General features: G+C 46.9%; 1 protein-coding gene across 1 annotated transcript in view; it reads left to right on the plus strand.

Moving 5' to 3' along the window:
• The first annotated feature begins 297 nt into the window (after positions 1 to 297).
• ARID1A (AT-rich interaction domain 1A) overlaps positions 298 to 25930 on the plus strand; it is an 89238-nt gene continuing 63605 nt past the window's right edge. The window contains exon 1 of the mRNA XM_004592214.3: positions 298 to 1525. Within this exon, the coding sequence (XP_004592271.2) occupies positions 371 to 1525 (1155 nt within the window). The 5' untranslated portion in view covers positions 298 to 370. The remainder of the gene's footprint in view (positions 1526 to 25930) is intronic.

A 25930-nucleotide genomic window follows, 5' to 3' on the forward strand; every position in this document is an offset into this window, starting at 1 on the left:
GGGGCCAGGCCCTGGGGAGCGGAGCCTCCACCGCCCCCCTCATTCCCAGGCAAGGGCTTGGGGGGAATGAGCCGGGAGAGCCGGGTCCCGAGCTTACAGAGCCGGGAGCAGCTGAGCCGCCGGCGCCTCGGCCGCCGCCGCCTCCTCCTCCTCCGCCGCCGCCGCCAGCCCGGAGCCTGAGCCGGCGGGGCGGGGGGGAGAGGAGCGAGCGAGCGAGCGAGCGCAGCGCAGCGCAGCAGCGGAGCCCCGCGAGGCCCGCCCGGGCGGGTGGGGAGGGCAGCCCGGGGGACTCGGCCCCGGGGCGGGGTGGGAGGTGGGGGAGAAGACGAAGACAGGGCCGGGTCTCTCCGCGGACGAGACAGCGGGGATCATGGCCGCGCAGGTCGCCCCCGCCGCCGCCAGCAGCCTGGGCAACCCGCCGCCGCCGCCCTCGGAGCTGAAGAAAGCCGAGCAGCAGCAACGGGAGGAGGCGGGGGGCGAGGCGGCAGCAGCAGCAGCAGCAGCAGCAGCAGCTGAGCGCGGGGAAATGAAGGCAGCCGCCGGGCAGGAAAGCGAGGGCCCCGCCGTGGGGCCGCCGCAGCCGCTGGGAAAGGAGCTGCAGGACGGGGCCGAGAGCAATGGGGGTGGCGGCGGCGGCGGCGGAGCCGGCAGCAGCGGCGGGCCCGGCGCGGAGCCGGACCTGAAGAACTCGAACGGGAACGCGGGCCCTAGGCCCGCCCTGAACAATAACCTCACGGAGCCGCCCGGCGGCGGCGGTGGCGGCAGCAGCGACGGGGTGGGGGCGCCTCCTCACTCAGCCGCGGCCGCCCTGCCGCCCCCAGCCTACGGCTTTGGGCAACCCTACGGCCGGAGCCAGTCTGCCGTCGCCGCCGCCGCGGCCGCCGTCTTCCACCAACAACATGGCGGACAACAAAGCCCTGGCCTGGCAGCGCTGCAGAGCGGCGGTGGCGGCGGGGGCCTGGAGCCCTACGCGGGGCCCCAGCAGAACTCGCACGACCACGGCTTCCCCAACCACCAGTACAACTCCTACTACCCCAACCGCAGCGCCTACCCCCCGCCCCCCCAAGCCTACGCGCTGAGCTCCCCGAGAGGTGGCACTCCGGGCTCCGGCGCGGCGGCGGCGGCCGTCGGCTCCAAGCCGCCTCCCTCCTCCAGCGCCTCCGCCTCCTCGTCGTCTTCGTCCTTCGCTCAGCAGCGCTTCGGGGCCATGGGGGGAGGCGGCCCCTCAGCGGCCGGCGGGGGAACCCCCCAGCCTACCGCCACCCCCACCCTCAACCAACTGCTCACGTCGCCCAGCTCGGCCCGGGGCTACCAGGGCTACCCTGGGGGCGACTACGGCGGCGGGCCCCAGGACGGGGGCGCCGGCAAGGGCCCGGCGGACATAGCCTCGCAGTGCTGGGGGGCAGCGGCGGCGGCAGCGGCGGCGGCGGCCGCCTCGGGAGGGGCCCAACAAAGGAGCCACCACGCGCCCATGAGCCCCGGGAGCAGCGGCGGCGGGGGGCAGCCGCTCGGCCGGACCCCTCAGGTACACAGCTGAGTGGGGAGGGGGGCTGGGCCGGGTGGGGTGGGGTGGGTGGATGGCGGCTGCGGGGTGCAGGCCCCAGCCGTGGGCGCCCCTCAGTCCCGGGCCCCCACTGCTGGGGAGCTGCCATTGTCTGGCTCTTCTCTCTTAAAATGGCTGCCTATCTGCCTCCTTCTCCTTCCCTCCTTCAGCCTTTGTGTGGGGCTTTTCTAGAGGCGTGTGCTGCCCTTCTTCCTCTCCCCTGGTCCCTTCGAGCTCCGGGGGTCTTCAGGAGGGTGCGGGGCAGAGGCTGCGGGCAACAGCCCGGCCAGGGGCTCGGGGGTGCGGGGGCTCGGATTAGGGGTGTAAGCAGTGGTAGGGAGCCCGCGAAGGCGAGCGGACATCTCTCTGCTCGCCCGCCGCTCTTCTCTGTCCCCCCTGCCTTCCTCCAGGCTGTCCCCCATCTGTGCTTTCAAGAAGGGGCCCCTCGGGCGCGGGGGACCTCGAGGGAGGGTAGGGGCCTTCTTGGGGGCAGCTAGAGGCCGGCTGCGGTCCACCCAGGGCACCCCGTGCATCTCCCGTGTTAGTCTCTGCCGGCCCAGTGGCCTGGGCTTCTCCCTGGAAGTGCTGGTAAACAGCTGAGTGATTGGAGTAGTAAGTGCAGATTGCTTTGGTTTGGGATTTGAATTATGGAGGTAAAATCCTTCTGTCAAAGCCAGGAGACAGTTGGTCTTAGGTTGACATCCTATCTGTGATCTGATTGGCTCCCCATCTCCTGCTCTTGGCCATTTATAATTGCCTCTGATGTAATGGTACAACAATCCTGATGAGCTCATAAACTTTTACACTCTGCTTTTCTGCCAGTGATAACCCAAACCATCGCTGCCACTATCAGCCTTTTTATTCCAGAGCTGAAATTGGCTGTGACCTTGAGGAGGGAGGTTTAAGCAGCAATACCGTATCAGCAGGAGTAGAGCCCTAGACTGGCTGCCCTTGTTACATTGTGCCCGAAACAAAAGAGGAGGAGATGGCGTTTTGCTTGTACCTTGGATTTATTTTGCTTGTTATATTTTGTGCAGCCTGAAATAGGTTCTGTGTGGTCAGAACAGTAGCTGAATTTTTCTCTACAATGAGTTTGCTGTTTGTTTTGGTTTTGTGATTTTCCTGATGGGATAAATGACTTCTTTGATGATTGTGAAGATGCATTGGTCTCGAGTAATCTAGACGCTGGTTTGCTTTGCAGAATTGAAATTATTTTACTGCCCTTTTCTTCTTTTTTAATTAAGTGGCAAATGTTGAACCCATGTGGGGAGGGGGCATTTTTAATTAATTTTTCTTTATGAAACGGGGAGCTGTCTGAGAGTTTCATGTTAGGGGCAAGGGTTCTGTTTTAAGCAAGCCTGGCCTCAGTCTTTGTTTACGTGTGGAATCTTGTTAACACTCTCTTTTGTTAATTGAACTTGGGGGGGGGAGCAGCTCAACTTAAAGAGAAATGTGCCTTTTCCTTAATGTTCAGAGGGACTTGTGTCCTTAGGGCTTGGTTTGGTGAAATTTCTTGTTTCTCCCTGGAATAGTTAAAAAAAAAAAAGGCTGTTTTTTTGTTTTAGTCGTTTTAGATCTTTGATGTAGAGACTGGCTTTTTTTTTTTTTAAGCATCTTATGTTCCGTTTTCCTCCCTTTCTTCCAAGATACAAAATATGACATAGATTTGCTTAGAAACTGCAACCTGTAGGTACCTTCTTCTACCCTGTTTTTATTTTGCCCTTCTGCCCTGTTCTTCAATGCTTTGGCTGGGAAGGTTGGAATGTAATGGAGTCATGTATCTTTTCCAAGGAGGGGGCAAAGCGCCCTTAAGCACCCACTTCCACTTGTACCTTTGTGGTGGGAGATGTTTGTGTAGTTGGCCCAGTTAGCTGTGTTCCTTTCTCATGCTAGAGCTAGTTTTTCATGCTTGCATTGTGCTGGGGGTTTTGGAATTCTGTGTTAGATGGTTGGTTGTGAGCTCTGTGCTTCAACCCTGTCTTCCCTGATGTTCTACATCTGGACAGGAAAAAGGGAATTGTTAAGTTTTTTTTCTGCTATTTGGAGGGTAAGTTTTGTCTTGGAAGACAGAAGCATCCTCATGTCTGTGGGTCATTTTGTACTCTGTTTTCCTCTTTGATTTATGTATTTACCAGGCCAAGAAAATTTTTTTACCTTTCTGGATAACTATTAGAGGAAACTATTTGGGTTCATTTAAAAGTAAACTTGATTTTAATTCTGTTGCTCTGGCAAACTTAAAAAAAAATAAAACTAACTTTTGCCCCATAGTGATTTTCTTTTCCTCTGTTAAGTAATCAAGCACTTTCTCTGTGTTAGGCACTACGCTCTGTTCTTTTGCAGTAATTGGTAGGAAAATAGATAGGATCTCTGTGTCGAAGTCTGTGCTGCCTTGGATGAAGTCCTCCAGTCTCTGAATATACCAGTCTGAGCAACCACACAACATAGATTCCTATTCAGTTTCAGTTCAGTTGCCTAGCCACCCGGCAGGGACCCAGGAGATGGCTGGTGGAAGACACTGCAACTTGTATTTTTGTGGGCTGCTTCAGGCATGAGGTGGGGGTTGCAGTAAGGTGGGGGGGCAGTACTGTTCTGAATTTCCCTTTTGCTACTTGAGGATAGACCCTTGACAGACCAATGGCCTACGTGTTACCATTCTTCGGGAAGAGCCTGGCTGTGCTCCTTTCTTTTCCTTAACTGATCTAAGATTCTTTCACAGACATATGACTGAGATACTGAAGATGGTAATGTTCTCATTCAACTCTGTGTTTATGAAGGAAAGATGAAGTAAGTGTACTTTGGAGTGGGAGCTAGGAGGACCCCAACAGACACATTGCTCCCTCATCCTTTTCATAAGTAGTATTTGTCACAAAATGTTGCGTACTGGTGCTTACAGAAATGCATGGTTACCTATGCATTTCAACTTGTGTAAAGTTTCTTACTGTCATTTTGAGGCTAGTACCACTTTATCAAGGTAAGAAATGAAATAGGATGGGTAGTTTAGGGTCAGGTTGAGTTTGATCATAGAATTTTTTGACTGTTAGTTTCTGCTACTGCTGTTTCCAATTCCTGGGAAGCAGATAAAGGAATCCTGGATTTATTATGATAAATGCCCACTGGCAGAAATTCCGAGTTGGCTGAAGCACAGGACTCCCGGATCCCGCTCCAGGAGGAGGTAGCAGACAGGTCCCACTGAGGATGGTAGCGTGGCAGGGGCTTCGTGTTGCCCTACTGTTGGTAAGAACTGGGGCTTGGGGTTTGGGCTTGGGGTTTGAGAAGACTGGCTGCCTGGGTTCTAAGCCCCATAAGGCGTTTTTCAGCTTCTTTCTTTTGTGTGTGACACAGTAACTGTGGCGGATAGTGCTTGGTGTAACAAGATGTCTTGGATTCTATTAAACAGTCATATATTGGATTGACTCCTGTGGGGTGTGATGTCTACAGTAAGGACTTTGAAAAAGAGGTTATTGAACTTTTGCAAGATGTGGGAATAGGCTGACAAAGTAATGAACAGGGCCCCTTCTTGTTCTCACCCCTGAAAAGGTTGCATGGATTGGATTCAAATCAAGATGCTGAAGGCAACTGAAGCATGGAGATGTAGATAAAAATGTTATCATAAATAAATTTGCACCAGACAGTTGTTTTCCTGCCAGTGAGGTGATACCCAGGGCTCTGAGATGGAGTTTGAATTTCTGGGTTTTTGCTTGTTCAGATGGGTCACGCTCATTACTGATGCATTTACTGTGTGTAGCGTGATGGTATAAAGAGCACAAGACTCTGAAGGGGAGAAGGAGGAGAAGGAAGGCTTCCATAGGCAAGCTCACGGTTCAACTGTGTGACACAGGCACATCAGTTGCCTTCTTTGGTTCTCATCCTCTCTCATCACTAAAGTGCAATTGGCAGGCCACACAGCCTTCCCCTGCCCAGCCTGTGCACATGTGTCAACGCTTCCGGGGTTGGCTCATTAGAAGGGCACCTTCTTCCTGTACACCAGTGGGGGGGTCCTAAGACCAACTTTCTTCCCCTGGGCCTAAAACCCTCCAGGCTGTGTTCCTCTGAGGATTTACAGGAACTGGATCTGAGTGTGCCATGGTGGTCCCACGACCTTCACAGCCCTAACAGATTGTTGCTTCGAAACTGTTCATCTTCATCTGTTTCTCATTAGTCGTTACACCTGGCTGGTGGTTTGAAAGCACTAAACAGTGTTTGAAAAATTAGACTTCATTAAATGAAGAACTGAAAAATAGTTGCTTCTAGATCCCTAGGCAGCTTTGGGTATAGCGCAGATATATATTCATGAACTCAGTGTTAACCCTCTGCCTTTTAGGATGGTAGGGTGGTGGAAAGAGGTAGCAATAAGCTGTGTAAATTCTTGAGGTTTGGGCAGTTGGTTGTAATTTGGGTGCCTGGACTTGCCCTGTAAATTTTGCTCAGAGAGCAGCAAAAGTTTTTGAGACTGGTACAGAAGTTAAGTGTTTCAGAGTCAACTTCATAGGTATTTGTCTTTGCTCATACCCGTGGTTTTAGACTACTTGGTTTAATTTGCACGTGGTCCTGGACCTGCTGCTCTTTCTACCCTTTTCTCTCCTTGGCTTAGGTTAGAAGGGTAATCTAGGCGGTTATTGGGATGGAAGAAAAGGGGCTTGATAATTCTCTGCTTGACACAGCAGCTTCTTCGTCTCAGAAGGAACCAAATGTTTCAGAGCTTTGTGTAAATACTTGCTGAGCTGTCAATATGTACCCAGGAGGTTTCTGAATTAAAATGTAAACGGCTGTATAGAATGTTTGACAGGCAAATTAATAAACAGTTTTCAAGCAAGGATAATGCTAGTCTCCTCATGTGGTGGAATAAAATAGTGTTGGTGGAAAAGACCTGGGGATGGGGAAACAGGTAGTGCTGCTGGCAGGCTAGCAGTGTGGCCTGAGGAGGGCAGGTTTACCAGAAGGCTGCAGTGGAAAGAAAGCCACAGCTGTCCCTCTATGCTACCAGGTTCAGGGATTGGGGGACCCTGTTAGATCAGTTGCATTCCTGTGGTGAGAGCACAAGTTTGGGAAGAAGGTCCCAGGTATGAGTAGTGAGGTAAATGTGCTTGGTTTTTTTGAGACTTTTGAGTTTTAAAACCTTGTTTGTTCAGGCAAGGTTTACAGTTGGTGTGTGTCGGGTTAGGTGTTCATGTTGGGGGTACTACCAGAAGAAAGAAAGATGCTGCAGCTTCCAGGTTGTCCTTTGCCCGTGTTCTGCTGTGCCTGTCAGGATTATAACATCATCATCGAAAGCCTAGGTTTATTTCTGTGGTTTAGCTGGACTTCTCTAACATTTACATTTGTTAACATTGGTGCCATTTGGCACCCATTCCTGGGTCAGCAAAAATACACACATTGCAGATTGTCTTGGTCCTGTTTGGAGGGTTGCATGAGTAGATGTGTCTTTGCTTTTGAAACTGCTTGATAATGAAAATGTTGCTGGGTTCCTTCGGTGACAGCTTCTCTGGAAGAAGAAGCTGAAGGACTGAGCTGCTTGCGCTGTGCTGTTGCATTAGCTTTGCAGGACTGCCAGATTTACCTTCTCACACACAGCCTCTTTAACTGAAACCTACTGACTCGGACATGAATTTTCTTCATAAGAAGTGTTCAGTTTTCTTACATTGAAAGGCAGGGAGAGAGACAAATACTGATAGACAGCCCCTATCTGCTGTCACTCCCCACATACCTGCAATGGCTTGGGCCAGAGCTGGGGACATGGCTGAGTTGAAGCCTGAAGTCATGAACTCAGATCTCTCTTGTAAGTAGCAGGGACTCAAAGACTTGAGCCATCACTACTGCCTCGCAGGGTCTGTATTGACAGCAAGTGAGGCTAGGAGCCAAAGACCAGAGTCAAACCCAGCTACTCTGAGCCAGTGTTTAACATCTGCCCCCAGAAGTCATTTTGCTTGTTTTTTAGACCAGAAGTGCTTTTTGACTTATCTGTTTATATTGTAACAGATAATGAGAGTATAATTATGACCATAATTTTTCAGTTCAGCTAACTTAGTTAGTGGCTGTTAGTTTGTTTTAAAACAAAATACAGAAATGCCAGTGTCTCAGCATTGATAGGTGTTAGAACTCAAGACTTGTCCTGAGAGCATCTGGAGCTGCCTCTGTGTCGGGGTGGGAGGTGGGGGCAATATTCCCTGTGTGATCCAACTGACTAGGTGCAGGAAAGAGTTTTACAAGGTAGAATTAGGGTGGAAGTTTGCCTGGGAGATTGAGTTACCTGAGTGGTAGTGAGTCTGTTGGCGCCTGATTCCAGCTTCCTGTTGGTGTGGACCCTGGAAAGCAGAGGTGGTGGCTCAAGTGGTTGAGTTCCTGGCTCCTGGCTTTGACCCTGGGCAGGAGCCATTATGGGCATTTGGGAGTAGGCCAGCAGATGGGTGCTCTCTGTAGCTGTCTCTTAGATTTAAAAAAAAAAAAAGAGAGAGAGAAAGAGAGAGGAAGGAAGGAAGGAAAGAAAGAGAAAAAACAGGACAGGCAATACCTGTTTCAGAAGAAGTTAGTCTAGGGGAAGCACGCTAAGGTGCATACATCCAGGAAACCTGGCAAAACAAGGTTTTGTAAATGGAAACGGAGCTGAAGGAGTTGAAGAGTGAGGAGCAGTCAGAACTGGGCAGGGTTGGCCTAGGACAGCCTTTCAGAGGCAGTGACTTATGAGTAAATGTTAAGGAAGCGGAAAGTTAAAATATTAACTTACCTTTTAACCATAATGCTTCTCTCAGTTCCATGAGTTTTGTGGACTCCAACTTGCACTTGTGTGCCCAGACCTGTAGTTTTCTGTGTTCCAGGGACTTTAAAGATTTGAACTCTTAAGATTTCCTGAAAAAGACATGTGTTTGGATATTAATGGTTGTTATGGCTATATAGGCATTTGTTGCAGCTGACTGAGGTTTTTTGGCCACTTCAGGGCTTGTGGGAATGTTGGGTTTAAAAGTCATGTCACCTTTGGGGCCGTGTGCTCCGGGCAGCTCAGCTGCAGTTGATGGCCCTGGGCTTTGTCTGTCGCTGGAGGTCATTGACTTTTCTCTGTTAAACAAAACAAGTTGAGATTCTTACACTGCTATTATTTCTGAAGAACCAAGAGCTGGATTCAAGTTGAGTTGCCTTCATCAGAACTAATGTTGAGGGTTGATACGTTGAATCTGCACGTGTATACTTTGTCCATCTGTTCACAGAACTGGCCTTTAATGTTAGTTTTGATTAGGATGTGTCCAAGAAGTGCATCAGTGCTGCAAACAAGTGTATATTCCTTATGGAGCCTCTGAAATGTAGTGATTGATTTTTCTTTACCTGCTGTTTGTCCATGTGTGGTTGGGCCTTGCAGTTGTAAATTTCTGTCAACTGAGGATGGCTGGTGTGTCCAATGCCAGGCCACTACAGTGCTTCCACCTGGAGGGGGAGAGTGGCTTACATTGTACTAATAGACAAGTGTGGAGTCTTACATACAGGTTCTAGTTTGAAATTTCTCCCGATTTCTTCCTTGACATTTTGAAAACCAGATTTTTAAAAAAGATTTAATCATTGGGATGGCAGGGTTAGAGAAAGAGATCTTTCATCCACTGGTTTACTCCCCAAAAGGTTCTAAGGGCCATAGTTGGGCATGTCTGAAGTCAGGGGCCTGAGGCTTTGAGCCGTCTTCTGCTGCTTTTCCTAGCACTTAGCAGGAAGCTGGAGCTTAAGTGGAGCAGCTAGCACTACAACTACTGCCCATATGAGGTACCACTGCCTCAGGTGGAGGCTTAGTGTGCTGCACCGTGGCACTGGACACCTACCCACCCAACCCCACCCAAAGCATGTTTTTTATAACTTAGAATTTGTTGTGGTAACTTATTTGCAATGGACAGCACATATTGAAGGTTTTGAAATGAGCCACTTAATAAATTCCAGGTTTTAGAGATATGAATTACAGAGAGAGAGAGATCTTCCATGCATTGATGCACTCCCCAAATCACTGCAACAGCCAGAGCTGGATCGATCCGAAGCCAAGAACCAGGAGCTTCTTCCAGGTCTCCCATGTTGGTATAGAGTCCCAAGGCTTTGGGCCATCTTCCCACAGCTTTCCCAGGTCATTAGCAGGGAGCTGAATTGGAAGTGTAGCAGCTAAACTAGAACCAGTGCCCATTTGAGATGCCAGTGCCAAAAGCAGAGAATTAACCTGGTATGGATAGCACTGTGCCGGCCCCCACTTTCCCCATTTAAGATGAAATAAAGGTTTCATTTTTGTTCTATTTTGTTTGTATTTGATAGACATGACCCAGCAAGCAAGTTCCTATTCATTGGTTCACTCCCCCAGATGGCTGCAACAACTGGGACTGAGCTGGTACCAGGAACTGGGTCACCCAGGTCTAAATGTGGGAAGTAGGGGGACTCAGTTGAGCAATCACTGCTACATTTGTTCCTTCCCTTCCCTCACTCCTTCCTTTCCCTTCCCTTCCCTTCTCTTCCCTCCTCTATCTTTCTCTCTCTCTTTTATAGATTTATTTATTTATTTATTTCAAAGGCTGTTACCAAGAGGGAAGAGAAGGCAGAGAGAGATCTTCTACCTGCTGATTTACTCCCCAAATGGCTGCAATGGCCAGGGATGAGCCAGGCCAAAGCCAGGAACCCGGAGCTTCTAGTTCTTCAATAAGATTTGGCCATCCTCTGTTGCTTTCCCAGGCACATTAGCAGGAAGCTGGATTTGGAAGTGGAGCAGCTGGGACTTAAACCTGTACCGGTTGACACCATAGGCAGCAGCTAAACTTGCTGCACTACAGTGTTGGCCCTGAAATTAGTTTATCAGTAAATGTAAACGAATAATTGGGTGAACTTTGCTTGTTTTTGAGCTTGACTGTGAGATTGTCTTGGAACAGGTTGAGTATTTCCCAGTGGAATCTTCATTTTTTTCTAAGGATGTACTCAAACAGGAAGAAGTCTGATGCCAAGAGTGCATTCCAGCCTACTACGGAGTAGGAAATTTGATCCCTAAAATGTTGATTTTGTGTTGGTTATGGTACATATTAGAAATCACCCAGTAATCCCAGACAGGTTTCTGTTGCCGTCCAGGAAGCTGTGTTGATGTTAAATGCTAAGGAGGTTTGGGAATCGGCTGCTTGCGCTCCAGACCCCGAGCACTGCTTGAATTGCCACCCGTGTATGAATGGGAAATGTACCATGTGCCCTTTTTTCCCTCGTCATTTGCATTTGGTCTTCCTTATGGCTTTGTTGCTTCTATGTTCTAAAGTCTGCAGTGTTAGGTATTAGGACTTCCTTCTCCTTTGGCACTGGCACTTTCCAGACTTTGTGTGGCTTGTCACCAGCAGCCAAGTTTTCTGTATGCTCTTTGCTCATAAACTTGTTAGATTTCAGCTTGCTTGTTTATAGGCATCTCTGGAAGCTTCCCCTTCTCTCCAGGATCCAGAAGCAGTATGACAGCAACAGGAGAGTTTGAGGGTCAGTATGATATCATCATCTAAAAAACCGGTTTACTTAGTATTTGGTGTTTTTGTGCTACCTCCTGTTTTCCTGAGGTCACGACATGCTTGCCAGGCATGAGTGCGTTTGAGCCCAGCTGTTTACTCTCAGTTGACTCAAGCCTGGGATACTTTGACTTTAAAATGAACAAGAGTTCAGCCACGTGGTAGAGGATTAAAGGCCACATTATGCTGGATGAATCCTTTGGAGGAAACAGATTTTTGGGTTCTTCTTGATCAGTGATTTCTCTTCAGGGTAGATATTACAGCTTTCTCTTGTCCTTAGAGAACAAATCACATAGGCATGAATCCTGGGAACTGGTTGCTGTCTGTTACCCTGCTGTTTCTGGCACATAGAAAGTTTTTTTTTTCCTTGCCCTTTGGATACCATTCTGTTCTGATCCTGAGGTGGTAGAGTTGCTGGGTTGGTCCTGTATTATTAGTTCAGGAGTATGAAATTCTTCATAATTCAGGCTGGGGTGGTTTGCCCTCTGACTCCAGATTTCTAAATTTTTTAAGGTATTTTATATTTGAGAGGAAGTATATGTGAGAGACAGAATGAGAATGGGGAACAATTCTGTTGATGTTTTGTTTACAGGGTTGTTGTGGAGGTGGTACTGTGGTGAAAGTGAAATAGCTGTGGTGCTAGCATCCCATTTGGGCCCTGCTTGTGTTCTGGCTGCTCCACTTCCTATCCAGCTTCCTGCTGATGGCCTGTGAGAGCAACAGAGGATGGCCCAAGGACTTGGGCCCCTGCACCCACATGGGAGAGCTAGAAGAGGGGCCCAGCTCTGGCCCCTCTGGCCATTTGAGGAGCTGAAGCAACAGATAGGAATGCTCTACCCCTGTCTCTTCCTCTTTTTTTTTTTTTTTAGAGATTTTCTTGGGTCAGGGGTGCTTATCAAGATCTTTTCGCTTGATCTTGATAGAAGTGAATACTAATAACTGGAACACATTTGAGCACTTGCTTTGTGTTAAGCCCTGCATTTGGTCCTCTATGAATTTCTTCGTTTAACCTCAAACTCTGAGAAGTGGGTTATATTATTACTCCTCCCATTTCATAAGTGAACAAAGTTAAGAATAAAAAAGATATTCTAGGGAAAATAATAAGAGGTAAAGTTGGGATTTGAATCAAGACTTGTCTTATTCTGCAAAGCTATGACACTGACATGCTAATTTTGTTTCTCCAGAATGAATTTTTCAAGCCCCACGACTGATTGGGGATATTATTTTTACAATAGCCTGGAACTCTAAGTGTAAGACTGAAAAACCTTTAGTTAGAATGTTGTATGTCTAGAACTTGGGTCCAATCTGTTGCATTTAGGATTTTACTATTCTGGGTTTCTGATGAATAGCCGTGGCAATTGGTTTATAGTTGCCTTGTGACTGCAGTGGTAGGAACTGGCAGTATTTGATTCTCTGACCTCCTTTTCAGGAAGGATTTTGAGGAGGAAAGAGGGGATTGAGGCTCTAAAATAAAAGCTGGATTCAGAATTGGAGCTGGGACTTGAACCAGGAACTCTGATATGGGGTGTGGGCATCCCAGGCAGGGTCTTCATTACTGTGCCAAGATAGATAAGGACCTTTATTTTGATCTAAGTGAAAGTGACTGACATTGTGAAAATATTACAGTAATTTTACTTTCCTGAAACTGGAACACTTGCTGAAGAGGCAGGAATTACTGCCTTAATTAGCCACTTAGAGAAATAAACATAAAGTTAAGTACTGCATATAAAGTTTCAGAGAAGAGTCAGTTTTGAGACCTGAATTTAATGTTCCTTTTGGCTGTGTGACCTGAGACAAGTAGCTTCACTTCTCTGGATATATAGCCTGAACTATATAATAAAAAAAAAATCCTCTTACAGGCTATAGTAAATACTAAATAAGATGTGTAAAAGTGCTGTTTGTTAAAGAAAACTAACGTAACTCCAGATTGGTAGAGGCTGCTGCATGAGTGGTGGGTAGAAATGAGTGGTTTAGGACAATGTTGGTCATTCTTTGCTTATAACTTTTTTTTTTTAACTAAACATTTCTTGTTGGAGTTTGAGGGGTGGACACAGAGAGTGGTTCTTTGGGTGGTCCTTAGGCTCTAGAATTAGCATTACCTAGACCTTGATAAGAAATGTAAATCCTCATCCCAGACTCGCTGAATCCAAAACTAACAGTATGTTATAACAAGTCCTCCAGGTCTTTCTGATGAATGTTAAGTTTGAGAACTATTGTACTTATGCATTTATGCAATCTTCCGTTGCTGTTTCGCTCCCCAAGTGGCCTTGACGGCCACAGCTGAGCTGATCTGGAGCCAGGAGATTGTTCCAAGTCTCCTGTGCAGGTGCAAGGTCCCAAGCACTTGAGTCATCCTTCACAGTTTTCCCAGGCCATAAGCACGGAGAGCTGGATTAGAAGTGGAGAAGCCAGGACATGAACCGGTGCCCATTTGGGATGCGGACATTACAGGCGGGAGATTCACCAGCTACGCCTGCTTAGGCCCCTCTTATCTTTTTATTATATGGTTCTTTTTGAAGAACCATAGGATATCTTCTATGATGAAAATGTCTTCAGGAAGAGGAAAGGTGAAAAGTGCATGAGATTTGGATTAGATTAATCTGCTTGGGCTCAATAACTAAATAAGACTGGTGGTGTAAATAATAGATCATTTACTTCTTACCTTTCTTGAGGGTGTGAAGTACAAGATGTAAGCAAGTGGCCTGGCATGATAGCTTAGCGGTTAATGTCCTTGCCTTGAACGCACTGGGATCCCATATGGGCACTAGTTCTAATCCTGGCAACTCCACTTCCCTACCATCCAGCTCCCTGCCTGTGGCCTGGGAAAGCAGTCGAGGACGGCCCAAAGCCTTGGGACCCTGCACCCATACAGGAGACCCGAAAGAGGCTCCTGGCTTTGGATTGGCTCAGCTCCAGCCGTTGCAGCCACTTGGGGAGTGAATCATTGGATGGAAGATCTTCCTCTCTGTCTCTCCTCCTCTCTATATATCTGCCTTTCCAATAAAAATAAGTAAGTCTTTAAAAAGAAAAAAGATGTAAGCAGGTGCCCCTCCTTGATAAGTCTTACCGTGTGCTTGCATGGCAGCTCTTAGAGGGAGCCACTAATGCCTTCATCAGAACTCTACCCTCATCACCTAATCTAAACCTCCAACAACCCCATCCTGCTATTACTTTGAGGATTAGGGCCTTAATATGTGATTTTGGGGGTAACAGAGACACTGAGCCCACAAATAGGAGAGAAGAAAGTACTTTTGAGATGGGTCCTCTCTTGTTCAGTGGCGATAAACTGAAGTGTTTGTAGACCTGAAGGCTCTCTGCTGTCTTTCTTTCAGTTCTTTGGTAATATGGCATGAGGACAGTCGAGATCCATTTTTTGAGGATGGTTAGAAAGATTATTTTATGATGGTGACTATGGTGATCTCCAATTATTATTAATGTACCCTGGAGCTGGTGCTGTTGCAGTTAAGCTGCCACCTGCAGCATTGGAAACCTGATAAGTCACCCCATCTCTGAAGTCGTTGAGGCCTCTAAGTACAAGATATTTGAGCCAAGATCTGTCCCTAGTTGTAGACTTAATGAAGTAAAAATTATGCTTAGCACATGGAAGCTACAGAAATGGTCAGATAATGCACATTAACCCAAGACCAAGTGGAGAAGCAGTGTTCACGTTCAGTTGATCTTTCTGAAAATGTTGTGGTTTCTGTATCATTCCCATTCAAAACAGGTATCCTACCATCAGATTGTTTTTCCTTTCCTGAAAAAATGTAGCTAGATCATTGACCCAGCTGCAGTGAAGGCAGTGGTTGTCAGGGGCCAGTATGCTGACACTTTGTATTGTAGGGGTTTGTTGTTGCTATTATTTATTTATTAAAAATTTATTTATTGGAAAGGCAGATTTACAGAGAGCAGAGACAGGATAATCAAATGTCCACTGGTGCATTCCCCAAGTGGCCATAACGGCTGGGGCTGAGCTGCTCTGAAACCAGGAGTCTCCTCTGGGTCTCCCTTGCAGGCTCAAGGTACCAAGGCTTTGGACCATCCTCCACTGCTTTCCCAGACCATAAACAAGGATCTGGTTGGGAAGTGGAGTAACCGGGACACAAACTGGCGACCAAATGGGATCCTGATATGTGTGTGGCAAGGATTAAGCCACTGAGATATCGCACCTGGGGCCCTGTTCTTTGTTTTTTACATTTTTGTTTGAAAGATAGATTCGGAGCCAACGTGATGGGTCAGCTCAGTCTACGTTGTCAGCATCCCATAAGTGGACTGATTTGTATCTTGGCTCTGGTTCAGTTCTGGCTCCCTGCTTTAGAGCCTGCAAAAGTTGAGGAGGATGGCTCACGTCTTAAGGACTCTGTACCCATGTGGGAGACCTGGAACAAGCTCCTGGCTTCTGGCTTTTAATCTGCTCAGCTCCAGCCATTGAAGCCATTTGGGGAGTGAACCAACAGGTGGAAGATCTTTCTCTTGTAAGCCTGCCTTTCCAATAAAAAGAAATAAAAGCTGAAAAAAAAAAGGAAAATCTTTGAAAAAAAAAAAGAATTTATTTATTTGAAAGTCAGAGTTGCAGAGAGGGAGGGAGAAATACGAAATAGATATTTCATCTGCTAATTCACTTCCCAAATGGCCACAGTGGCTGCGGTTCCACCAGGCTGAAAACAGGATCCAGGTGTATCATCTCGGTCTCCTACGTGAGTATAGGGAGCTGGGTCAGAGGTGGAGCAACTGGGAACTCCAGCCTGTGCCCATTGGGGTGCCAGAGTTGCAGGCAGTGGCTTAACCTTTCACACCAGAGCATCAGCCCTAGAAGGTGAGTTCGTACCACTTTCAGATCAACGTAATTTTTAAAAAATATTTTTTTATTTTTTATTGGAAAGGCACATATACAAAAAGCGAGAGAGAACAGGAAGATCTTCCGTCCGATGATTCACTCCCCAAGTGACTGCAACGGATGGAGCGTGCCTATCCGAAGCCAGGAGCCAGGAGCTGCTTCCGGGTCTCCCGTATGGGTGCAGGGTCCCAAGGTTTTGGGCTGTCCTCAACTGCTTTCTCAGGCCATAGGCAGGCAGGGAGCTGGGTGGGAAGCAGGATCGTTGGGATTAGAACTGGTGCCTATATGGGATCCCGGTGTGTGCAAGGCGTGCGTGCAAGGCGAGGACTACCACACCAAGCCCAGATCAACATAATTTTAATGAAGATTGTTCTTATCTGCTTGCTTCTATTGGAATGGCCTGGCTAACTAGAGGCAGGAGCTGCCTTTGTCTGATTAACTAATAAATAAAAGTTCCTAAATGGTCTCTGCCTCTTCTGCTTTCCCGCTTTTATTACTTTTGGTTTGGAAGTGGATTCTTAGGTCTCTTTAAGCTGTTTCTGGGGTTCTCTTGGCCCAGGACATATTTATAACATTTCTGTTTTTATTTCCAGTTAGTGATTTGAATCTTTTGCTTTCCCAGTGCGACTTTGAATTGGCTTCTTTAAAAACCCCAACAAAATACCTCAAGTGACCAATATGTGGTCTCATTATGGTATTTTGGGTTAAAAATAAAATAAGATTGAGATAGCTGGCCTCACCCACCCAGACACATTTACCAAAGGGAAATTCTGTGTGCCTTAAGTAAGATAATCTTTGAAGAGTGTCTGAGCCAAAGTAGAAGGGGGAGGAGGTGGGAAGGAAAGGAGGTCTGAATGTTGGCTAGATTTCCATAGCTTAGTCTGCCAAGTATCCATTCCAATTTGATTGTACTGATCAGAGATAGCACAGTAAGCTTTGGAAATGACAGCTGGTAACTTTGGTCTAGTTCTATGGATTTCTGTTAGTCACGGAGCTGGGGTCTCCTTTACACATTTGTTTTGATTATGATTTAGAGGAGGTTGGTCCCAGTGTGCTTGAAGAGCTTCAAAAAGAGCTAGGCAGTTTCTAGGACTCTCTGATTTTCCATTCAAGGAATTGCTGACCTTAAAACCTGAGGATTTGGTGGCCACTATAATTATCTTTTCTTGTTTATTCCTTTTTTAAAAAGCATAGTGACACATACTGCATTTCTACAAGATTTATTTGCCTGAACAGTGGAGAGAGAATTCGTCTACTATTGGGTCGTTCTCCAAATGGTCTCAGGTTGGGGATGAGCGAGGCTGGATCCATTCATCAGGAACTTCACCTTGGTCTCATGGGGGGTAGAGGACCGAAGCATTTGTCCATCCTCCGCTGGTTTCTCAGGTGCATTAGCAAAGAACTGGATCAAAAGTGGAGTAGCCAAGACTCAAACATGTGCTCTGATATATGGGGTATCAGCTCCTTCAGCTGTACCTTACCTAACGCACTGTGCCACAGTGCCAGCCTGTTTGTTCATTTTTAATTATTTCTTCATTTGAAAGAGTTGCAGAGATGGAGAGAGGGTGATTGAGATTCCAACAGCTGGTTTATTTGCCAGGTGGCCACAGCAGCCAGGCCAGAATCAGGAGCTTCATCCTCATCTCCTGTATGGATACAAGGACCCAATTATTTAAGTCATCTTCCACTGCTTTCCTGGACCGCATGTGGAACAGCTGGGTCTTGACTCTACACCCATGTGGGATGCTGGTGCCACAGGCGGTGGCTAGCTTAACTTGCTATGCCACAGCACTGGTCTCTTACTTGGAAGCATGCATCTGCAAATCAGTTGAATGTGGATGAGAGAGTAATATAGTATTTTGTATGCTAACTTTATTGGCAAGTTGGAATGGGAGTGCTTGAATGAGGCTGTAAGGTCCTGTGATCCTTGTCTGTCTCTGTTTCTTCAGTGTACTGAGTCATTTACGGAAAAATAGTAAGTGGGGCAGAGACCATCCAAAGAGTTGCCCTTCTCAGTGGGGTTTTCCATCCATCCCCACCAAGGTCCTCTTCCTAGTAGAATCCCCAGAAGATAGTGGGAGGATGGGCCTTTTTCTGGTGTCAGCTCAGTGAGGCTGTTAGATTTTGAGCATGTACCGGGATGAACTATACCCATCTATCTTCATTACATACCATCGAGATTTCCCAGAGTTTGATCATATTCCTGTTTCCTAAGACTTTTCAGGATAAGTACTTTTCAAGAGCTCACTTAATTGCTCAATCCTGCTGCTGAAATGTTTTCTAATTTAAAGTGTAAAATACAGATGTGGGGACTTGCCACTATGGTAAAATTTTATTTCTAACATAAAAAACTTGAGCGGTATTGAGAAAGGGGAGATGTACAACTTGGATTCACTGATTCATTCCCCCAAGTGCTGACAAGCTGGGACTAGGTGAGGCTCCTTCCAGGTATTCCATGTGTCAGGGACAAAGGTACTGGAACCATCATCTGCTGCTGCCTCCTTGGGTGCACATGAGCAGGAAGCTAGGTACTGAAGGGAGCTGATGTCCAAACCCAGGCCTTTGGTTATATTGTGTAGGCATCACACGGGGTATGGTCACCAAATGCCTACCCCTCAGGTGAGATCTGTTTTAAATAACCTGTAAGTACCTACCATATGTTAATATGACAAATGTTTATTGAGCTGCTACAGTATATCACAGGATTATGAACATATAATTCATAATTCTTACGGTGAAGTAATTTCTAGTGAGGAAAAAATATGTAAGCAAACGATCACAAGTAAATATTGTAAGAAATGCATGAAGACAGGTACCCTCAGTAAATTGTCTTCTTTTTAAAACTAGGTTTCTGTTTATGCTAAACGTACTGAGTGGCTATGTACTTGGACCCATAAGCTTTCAGAATGGGTACTGATTAGTTCTGAATTCCTTTCTGTTTGCTGCTCAGGGTCATGTTTTACAGGAAATTGCCACTCTGAGGTGTAATGCTTGGAGTAACATTCTTTCTCAGCAGGGATCTTTTTTGTGTGGCTTTGCCTTGTGGGACATGTGGCATACTGCTCCCCAAGTAGTAAGTGCTGGTAGAATTATATAGAATCACTGTGACAACCTAGAAGGGCAATTTTCATATATTTATTTCCAAAATACTTCTCAGAAGTTAGTATTGTCCTGTTTGAAAACTATTGGCCTTACTGTCAGGATTCCTGGAAGGAACTATTGAGCAAGTTCCTCAGGGAGAGCAAACTGAAAGTAGATGATGTTTGAGGGTTGGGCTGTCCAGTGCTTTTGTCTGACTTATGTATCCATGTTTTTAAAGTAGGCATTCCAGCCCATTCTGTTTTCTCCTACTGAGAGTGAAGAGAGGGGAGTTATGTACTTTATTCATAGACTATTACAAACATTTCACGTAATGTCCTTAGTCATGTTTAATCCCTGTCCATGGGTCTTCTGATGCCACCGGGTGAAGTGATCTGCTCAAAAGAATGTCAAGCTTTGTACTTTTTTTTTTTTTTTAAGATTTATTTATTTTCATTGGAAGGGCAGATATACAGAGAGGAGGAGAGACCGAGACGAAGATCTTCCGTCCAGTGGTTCACTCCCCAAGTTATGGCAACGGCTGAGCCAGTCTGAAGCCAGGAGCCTCTTCGAGTCTCCCACGCGGGTGCAGGGTCCTAAGGCTTTGGGCCATCCTCAGCTGCTTTCCCAGGCCACAAGCAGGGAGCTGGAAGGAAGTGGAACTGCCGGGATTAGAACCGACATCCATATGGGAACCCAGTGCGTTCAAGGCGAGGACTTTAGCTGCTAGGCCACGTCACTGGGCCCAATTCCGTTTCTTTTCTCAAGTTTTAGTTAACTCCAGTCAGCTGTCTGAAATATTAAATAGAACTCCATATTTTGAGATCTTATCTATCCATATAGCCTTTATTACAATATATTGTACTTGTTCTTTCATGTTACTTAGTATTCTCTTACTGTGCCTAATTTATACATTAAACTTCATCATAGATAAGACTGCATAGATTAAAAAATGTTTCTTGAGTTTGCTATTAGGATTGTGGCTTCCAGGCCCGGCGTGGCCTAGTAGCTAAAGTCTTTGCCTTGAACGCCCCGGGATCCCATATGGGCACCGGTTCTAATCCCGGCAGCTCCACTTCCCATCCAGCTCCCTGCTTGTGGCCTGGGAAAGCAGTTGAGGACGGCCCAATGCTTTGGCATCCTGCATCCATGTGGGAGACCTGGAGGAAGTTCCTGGTTCTTGGCTTCGGATTGGCACAGCACCAGCCGTTGCGCTCACTTGGGGAGTGAATCATCGGACGGAAGATCTTCTCTGTCTCTCCTCCTCTCTGTATATCTGACTTTGTAATAAAAATAAATAAATCTTAAAAAAAAAAAAAAGGATTGTGGCTTCCGGCAACCTCTGAAGATTCTGGGACATGGGCCCTGTGGCTGAGGGGATTCTTGCTCTGTAACCTATGCTCTGTTGGTGAGGAAGTGGAGGGACAGTGAAGATGAGCAGAGCTCTGCTGCCCAGGGTGGCCGTGGAGACCCAGAGCATTTCCTCTCAGCATGAGTGCAGGCAGGGGTTGCAGGGCCCGTCCAGTGAACAAGAAAATTAGGGTCCTGTTCTAGGAACTGGAGAAAGTTTGGCTTTGAGCATAGTGCTTATTAGGAACCTAGAAATGTGAAATACCGGGTTTTTCTCTGTTGGCCAGGCATTGCCCTCTTTAGACCATTGTTTGTCTAAAAACACTGAACTGTGTGTAGGATACAGGCGAAGCTTTGGAGGGAGGCCATGTGGCTTAACAGCTGCCAGTCCGAACATGAGAATCTCCTGAGATTAAAAATACAGGTTCCAGCCCCGGCGGCGTGGCCCAGCAGCTAAAGTCCTCGCCTTGAATGCGCTGGGATCCCATATCGGTGCTGGTTCTAATCCCAGCAGCTCCACTTCCCATCCAGCTCTCTGCTTGTTGCCTGGGAAAGCAGTTGAGGCTGGCTCAAAGCCTTGGGACCCTGCATCCATGTGGGAGACCTAGAAGAAGTCCCTGGTTCTTGGCTTCAGATCGTCAGCACCAGCCTTTGCAGTCACTTGGGGAGTGAATCATTGGACGGAAGATCTTCCTCTCTGTCTCTCTTCCTCTCTGTATATCTGACTTTGCAATAAAAATGAATAAATCTTAAAAAAAGTACAGGTTCCTGGCTCCATCCTAGAGCTACTGATTCAGTATCTGACGGGTAGGATGGGAGTGTGTAAACCAAAGAGTTTGATATGTACAACTTGGTTAAATGCCTTGCCCACTCCTCCCACCTGGGACTAGAAAACCTTAGTGTTGGGACAAGCATTGTGGCACATTAGGCTAAGCTGCCACCTGCAATGCTGGCATCCTATGTGGGCACAGGTTTGAGCCTCATTGCATTGCTCCACTTCTGTTGCATTTCCCTACTAACACGCCTGAAAAAACAGTATAAGATGCCACAAATCCTATGGCCTTGCTATCTGTGTGGGAGACTTGAGTTAGATCCCTGGCCTAGGCTTGGTCCAGCTTTGGCAGTTGTGGCCATTTGGGGAGTAAATGGAAGATCTTTGTCCCCACCCGCTCCTGTAACTATTCAGATAAATATATCTTAGAAAGAGAAAAGGAATTAGAAAGACAACTGTAGTGTTCTCTTTCATTTTATCATTGTATCCCACCATGTGGGACTCTTATCTTACTCTTCATTTATTTGAAAAGTGGAGGTTCAGAGAGGGACAGCAAGATCTCTTATCTGTTGTTTCACTTTGCGAAAGACTGCAACACCAAGGAGCCAGAAACTGCATCTAGGTCTCTCACGTGGGTGGCTGGGATAAAAGTACTTTGGACCATTTTCCACTGCTTTTCCAGACCTGTGAACAGGGATGTGGATCAGAACTGGGGCAGCTGGGACTTGAACTGGCTCTCATATGGAATGCCAGTCTGGCAGGTCACAGCTTAAGCACCTGTATCATGACACTGGCCTGGTTGCCTTACTCTTTTTTTTTAAGATTTATTCATTTTATTACAGCCAGATATACACAGAGGAGGAGAGACAGAGAGGAAGATCTTCCATCCGATGTTTCACTCCCCAAGTGAGCCTCAACGGGCCGGTACGCGCCAATCCGAAGCCGGGAACCTGGAACCTCCTCCGGGTCTCCCACGCAGGTGCAGTGTCCCAATGCACTGGGCCGTCCTCAACTGCTTTCCCAGGCCACAAGCAGGGAGCTGGATGGGAAGTGGAGCAGCCGGGATTAGAACCGGCGCCCATATGGGATCCCAGGGCTTTCAAGGCGAGGACTTTAGCCGCTAGGCCACGCTGCCGGGCCCGGTTGCCTTACTCTTAAGATAGAAAGAAATTTAAAAAAAATTTTTTTTTTTTTTAATTTATCCTGATTGATTTAAAAACATTCACTTATTTTTTGATTGGAAAGTCAGATATGCAGAAAGAAGGAGAGGCCATCCACTGAATCACTCCGAGTGACCATCACTCCCCAAGTGGCTGCAGCGACTGGAACTGAGCCAATCCAAAGCCAGGAGCCAGGAGCTTCTGCGTCTTCCATGCAGGTGCAGGCTCCCAAGGCCTTGGGCCGTCCTCAACTGCTTTCCCAGGCCACAAGCAGGGAGCTGGATGGGAAGTGGAGCAGTGATGCAAACCAGCGTCCATATAGGATCCCGGTGTGTTCAAGGCGAGAACTTTAGCTACTAGGCTATGACTTATTAAAGTTTAATTTATTTTTATTGGAAACACAGATTACAGAGAAGGAAAAACAGAGGAGATCTTTCATCCACTGGTTCACTTCTCAAATGGCCACAATGGTGATCTGAAGCCAGGAGCTTATTTCTATCTCCCCCTTGGGTGCAGGGACTACTACCAGGGTACTAGCAGGGTGTTGGATGGAAAGTGGAGCAGCTGGGTTACGAATGAGCACTCGTATGGGATCCCGGTGGTTGCAAGGCAAGGATTTAGCCACTGTACTATCTATTGTGCCCGGCCCCACAACCTATGATTTAAGCATTGCTTGAAGAGAAACTGTTCCCGATCAAGTTGCTGGGTTTCCTTAGAGGCTTTTTTTTTTTTTTTTTTTTTTTTAATTACTAAGATATACAGAGAGGAGGAGAGACAGAGAGGATCTTCTGTCCGATGATTCGCTCCCCAAGTGAGCGCAACGGCTGGTGCTGTGCCGATCCGAAGCCAAGAACCAGGAACTTCTTCCAGGTCTCCCACATGGATGCAGGATGCCAAAGCATTGGGCTGTCCTCAACTGCTTTCCCAGGCCACAAGCAGGGAGCTGGATGGGAAGTGGAGCAGCCGGGATTAGAACCGGCGCCCGTATGGGATCCCGGTGCGTTCAAGGCAAAGACTTTAGCCACTAGGCTGCGCCGCCAGGCCCCTTAGAGGCTTTTTTTTAATTCATTTGGAATTGGGAGAAAATGGTTAGTTAGCTTTGGTCTTACCCAAAAATGATGATTTCAAGGAATAACACTTCTTCCATAAAAGGTGGTGAATGAAAGTGCACTGGGTAAAGAAAAGGCATTTTCTCCTCAGGGGAAATCTGTTAGCTTGGTTCTCTAGCTGCTGTATTTGAAGGACTCTGTGGAGCTAAACAAGAAGTAAAGAAATAGCTGCCACCTGGTTGTGGTTTCTCCGGCATGCTTCTTTTAGGTGGACAGCTGTGAGGTGGTTGTTACAGTTGGCTCTCATAATCTGAGTTTTCTTGGAGGAATAAATGCCTCTCTTCCCCTTTTGGCCTCTTCTGCTTGCTGAGTTTTTCATGACCCAATCTGAAAGGGTGTCACACAGTAGCCTAAGTTGCTCTGAACAAGGCTGAGTGAGACTTGATGACTTTTAGGATCAAAAGTGTAGGACAGAATGTCTTGCTTGAGTCTGGTGTCTAGTTGCAGCCCCTTGGGGTGAAGGTAGGGGGTTAGTCAGGCTGGTCTCGCAGTGGCACCTTTGACACTGGCCCTTGGTTTGCTCTGATCTTCTGGAATGATTTCTATAATGGAGGTAGACAGAACTTTGTAATGATTTCTGAATTAATTTTAATTGAACTTGGAAGCTTACAGAAGTTTTAAGGAGTTTTTAAAACCAACTGTCTTCGTAGTTTCAAAATAGTTGTTGGTGAAATCTCTTACTAAAGACAGATAAGCAGTTGTTTAGTTTAGAACTAGGCTGAACAAGAACTTGCTTGAAGGAATTGTTATTCCATCTCTTGTGACATAAAAAAATTGGGAAGTGGCTCTCAGGTTATGAATAATGAGTCATAGACTAAGGTGGATTTGACTCCCTGGATCAGATGATGGTGTGGCTGATGAGATTTGATTTTCCTTACATTGACTCAGCTTCAGAGAATGTTTAATGATGTCTTTGGTGAAGTCAAATACGTTGGAGATCTCTGATCGTCTTAGAGGTCGTATAAGCAGTCTTGTTTCTCCACTGTTTAAAAGGAAACAGACAGTGTCCTTACTTTAGAAGGCACCATTTGGGGGTAGAGCAAAAGTGAGGGTTCTCTGATGGGTCCAGGGGACTTCGACCAGTATTAATGAAGTCACTGGGGAGCAAGAAAGGACAGGGTAAAAGGAGTAAGCTGGGGATGTCTGTGGCTGGGAAAGGGGCGTCATGAAATGTGTGCTTGGGATACACAGGGTGTTCTCTGTGGAAAAAGTCGACTGTGTCATAAGATCTAAGTGAGCCCACGTGGATCTGGCAGGAAGCTTAAAGCTCTTTGATTGGGAGAGGCCTCAACTTTTATTCCTTGCATGGAATGCCCCTTAATAGGGGAGGGTCCCATACGGAAACTGGATCAACAGCTGCCGCCTGTGCCTGCAATCGCAGGAAGCAGAGGCCGGTGCCTTTGTATGAGAGCTGCAGCCAAACAATAGTTTGTGCTGGCGGGGCCATGTGGCGAGTCACGTGACCCGGGGCTGTTTTCTGCCGGGGTCCTTACCCATCTGTTCTCTCAGCTCTTTCTGGGTTATCAGGCGCCAGTCCAAGTCCTCCTAGGCAGCCGGCTTCATGGCCAGAGATTACGAGCACTAACCTTCCTGGCAGGGGCGGTGTGGCTTCGAGTTTATGCAGATTAGCCATGTGTTTCTCACTTCAAGGCGTTCCACAGGAAAAGGCTTTTCCTGTGTTTGGCTCTCTGTGGGCGGTTCCCAGCTTACTGTACTGGGACTCAGCAAGCAGCAGGCATGCATGAGAGGGATCACAGTACACTGGCCCCCCTCTCCCATTCCACCTCCAATGCTACGTCACCACAACACAACCACTCGCACTCTCATACTGTTGGTGTCATTCATTCGGTGCCAAGATTGCTTTAAAAAATTCCCTTGGCCCCAGTTCAAACAGGAGTACAGCTGGGATGTGTTAGATTTTAGGCAGTCTGCCCTCAATTTGAGATGAGTTATAAATAGCAGTGCCGACTTCCTTAACTACCGCTCTCTGAGGTAAAATGCAGGTTAATTACTGTGGGAATCAATTAGGGGGTTCTTTCGGTTAAAGAGCCAGGGATGCATTTTTTATTGTTATTATTAAAAGTCATATAACAAAGCTGGCCAGGAATAAATTGAAAACACAAGAACTAAGAAATAATAGGTAAATATCCGCAAAGGTTTTGCTTCTGAATTTATACTGATCCCAACTAGTTTGCATTCAGGTAACAGAACAAGTGGTGGTCAAGAATTCTCCTTTCTGGTAGGCATCTTTTGGCAGCTTCTGGCCCATTGGTCTCTTACTTTTGCTAGCGGTTGACACTGATGGATAATAAATCTGGCCGTTTGGGGTTGCTGCCTGGGCACTTTCTGTTTCTTTGAATTGGAACTGAAGTCAGTTGTACTTTTCGTTTCTAGAAAATTATAAAGTTTGTCTTGTACCACCACCACATATTGGGGTGCGTTTTGGTGAATGTTACCTCATTCTGCTTAGAAGTTTGAGGCCTTGGCCCTGTCTTCTCTGCTATCATACCAACCAGTCATAATCAGATGGAGAATTCACAGCAGCATTTTATGTGATCTCAATTTTTAAAGCTGGTTAATTCTGGCTAAAGCCCACATCTTC

The sequence above is a fragment of the Ochotona princeps genome, chromosome 2 (genome assembly GCF_030435755.1).
Source record: "Ochotona princeps isolate mOchPri1 chromosome 2, mOchPri1.hap1, whole genome shotgun sequence".
In the NCBI taxonomy this organism is placed as follows: Eukaryota; Metazoa; Chordata; class Mammalia; order Lagomorpha; family Ochotonidae; genus Ochotona; species Ochotona princeps.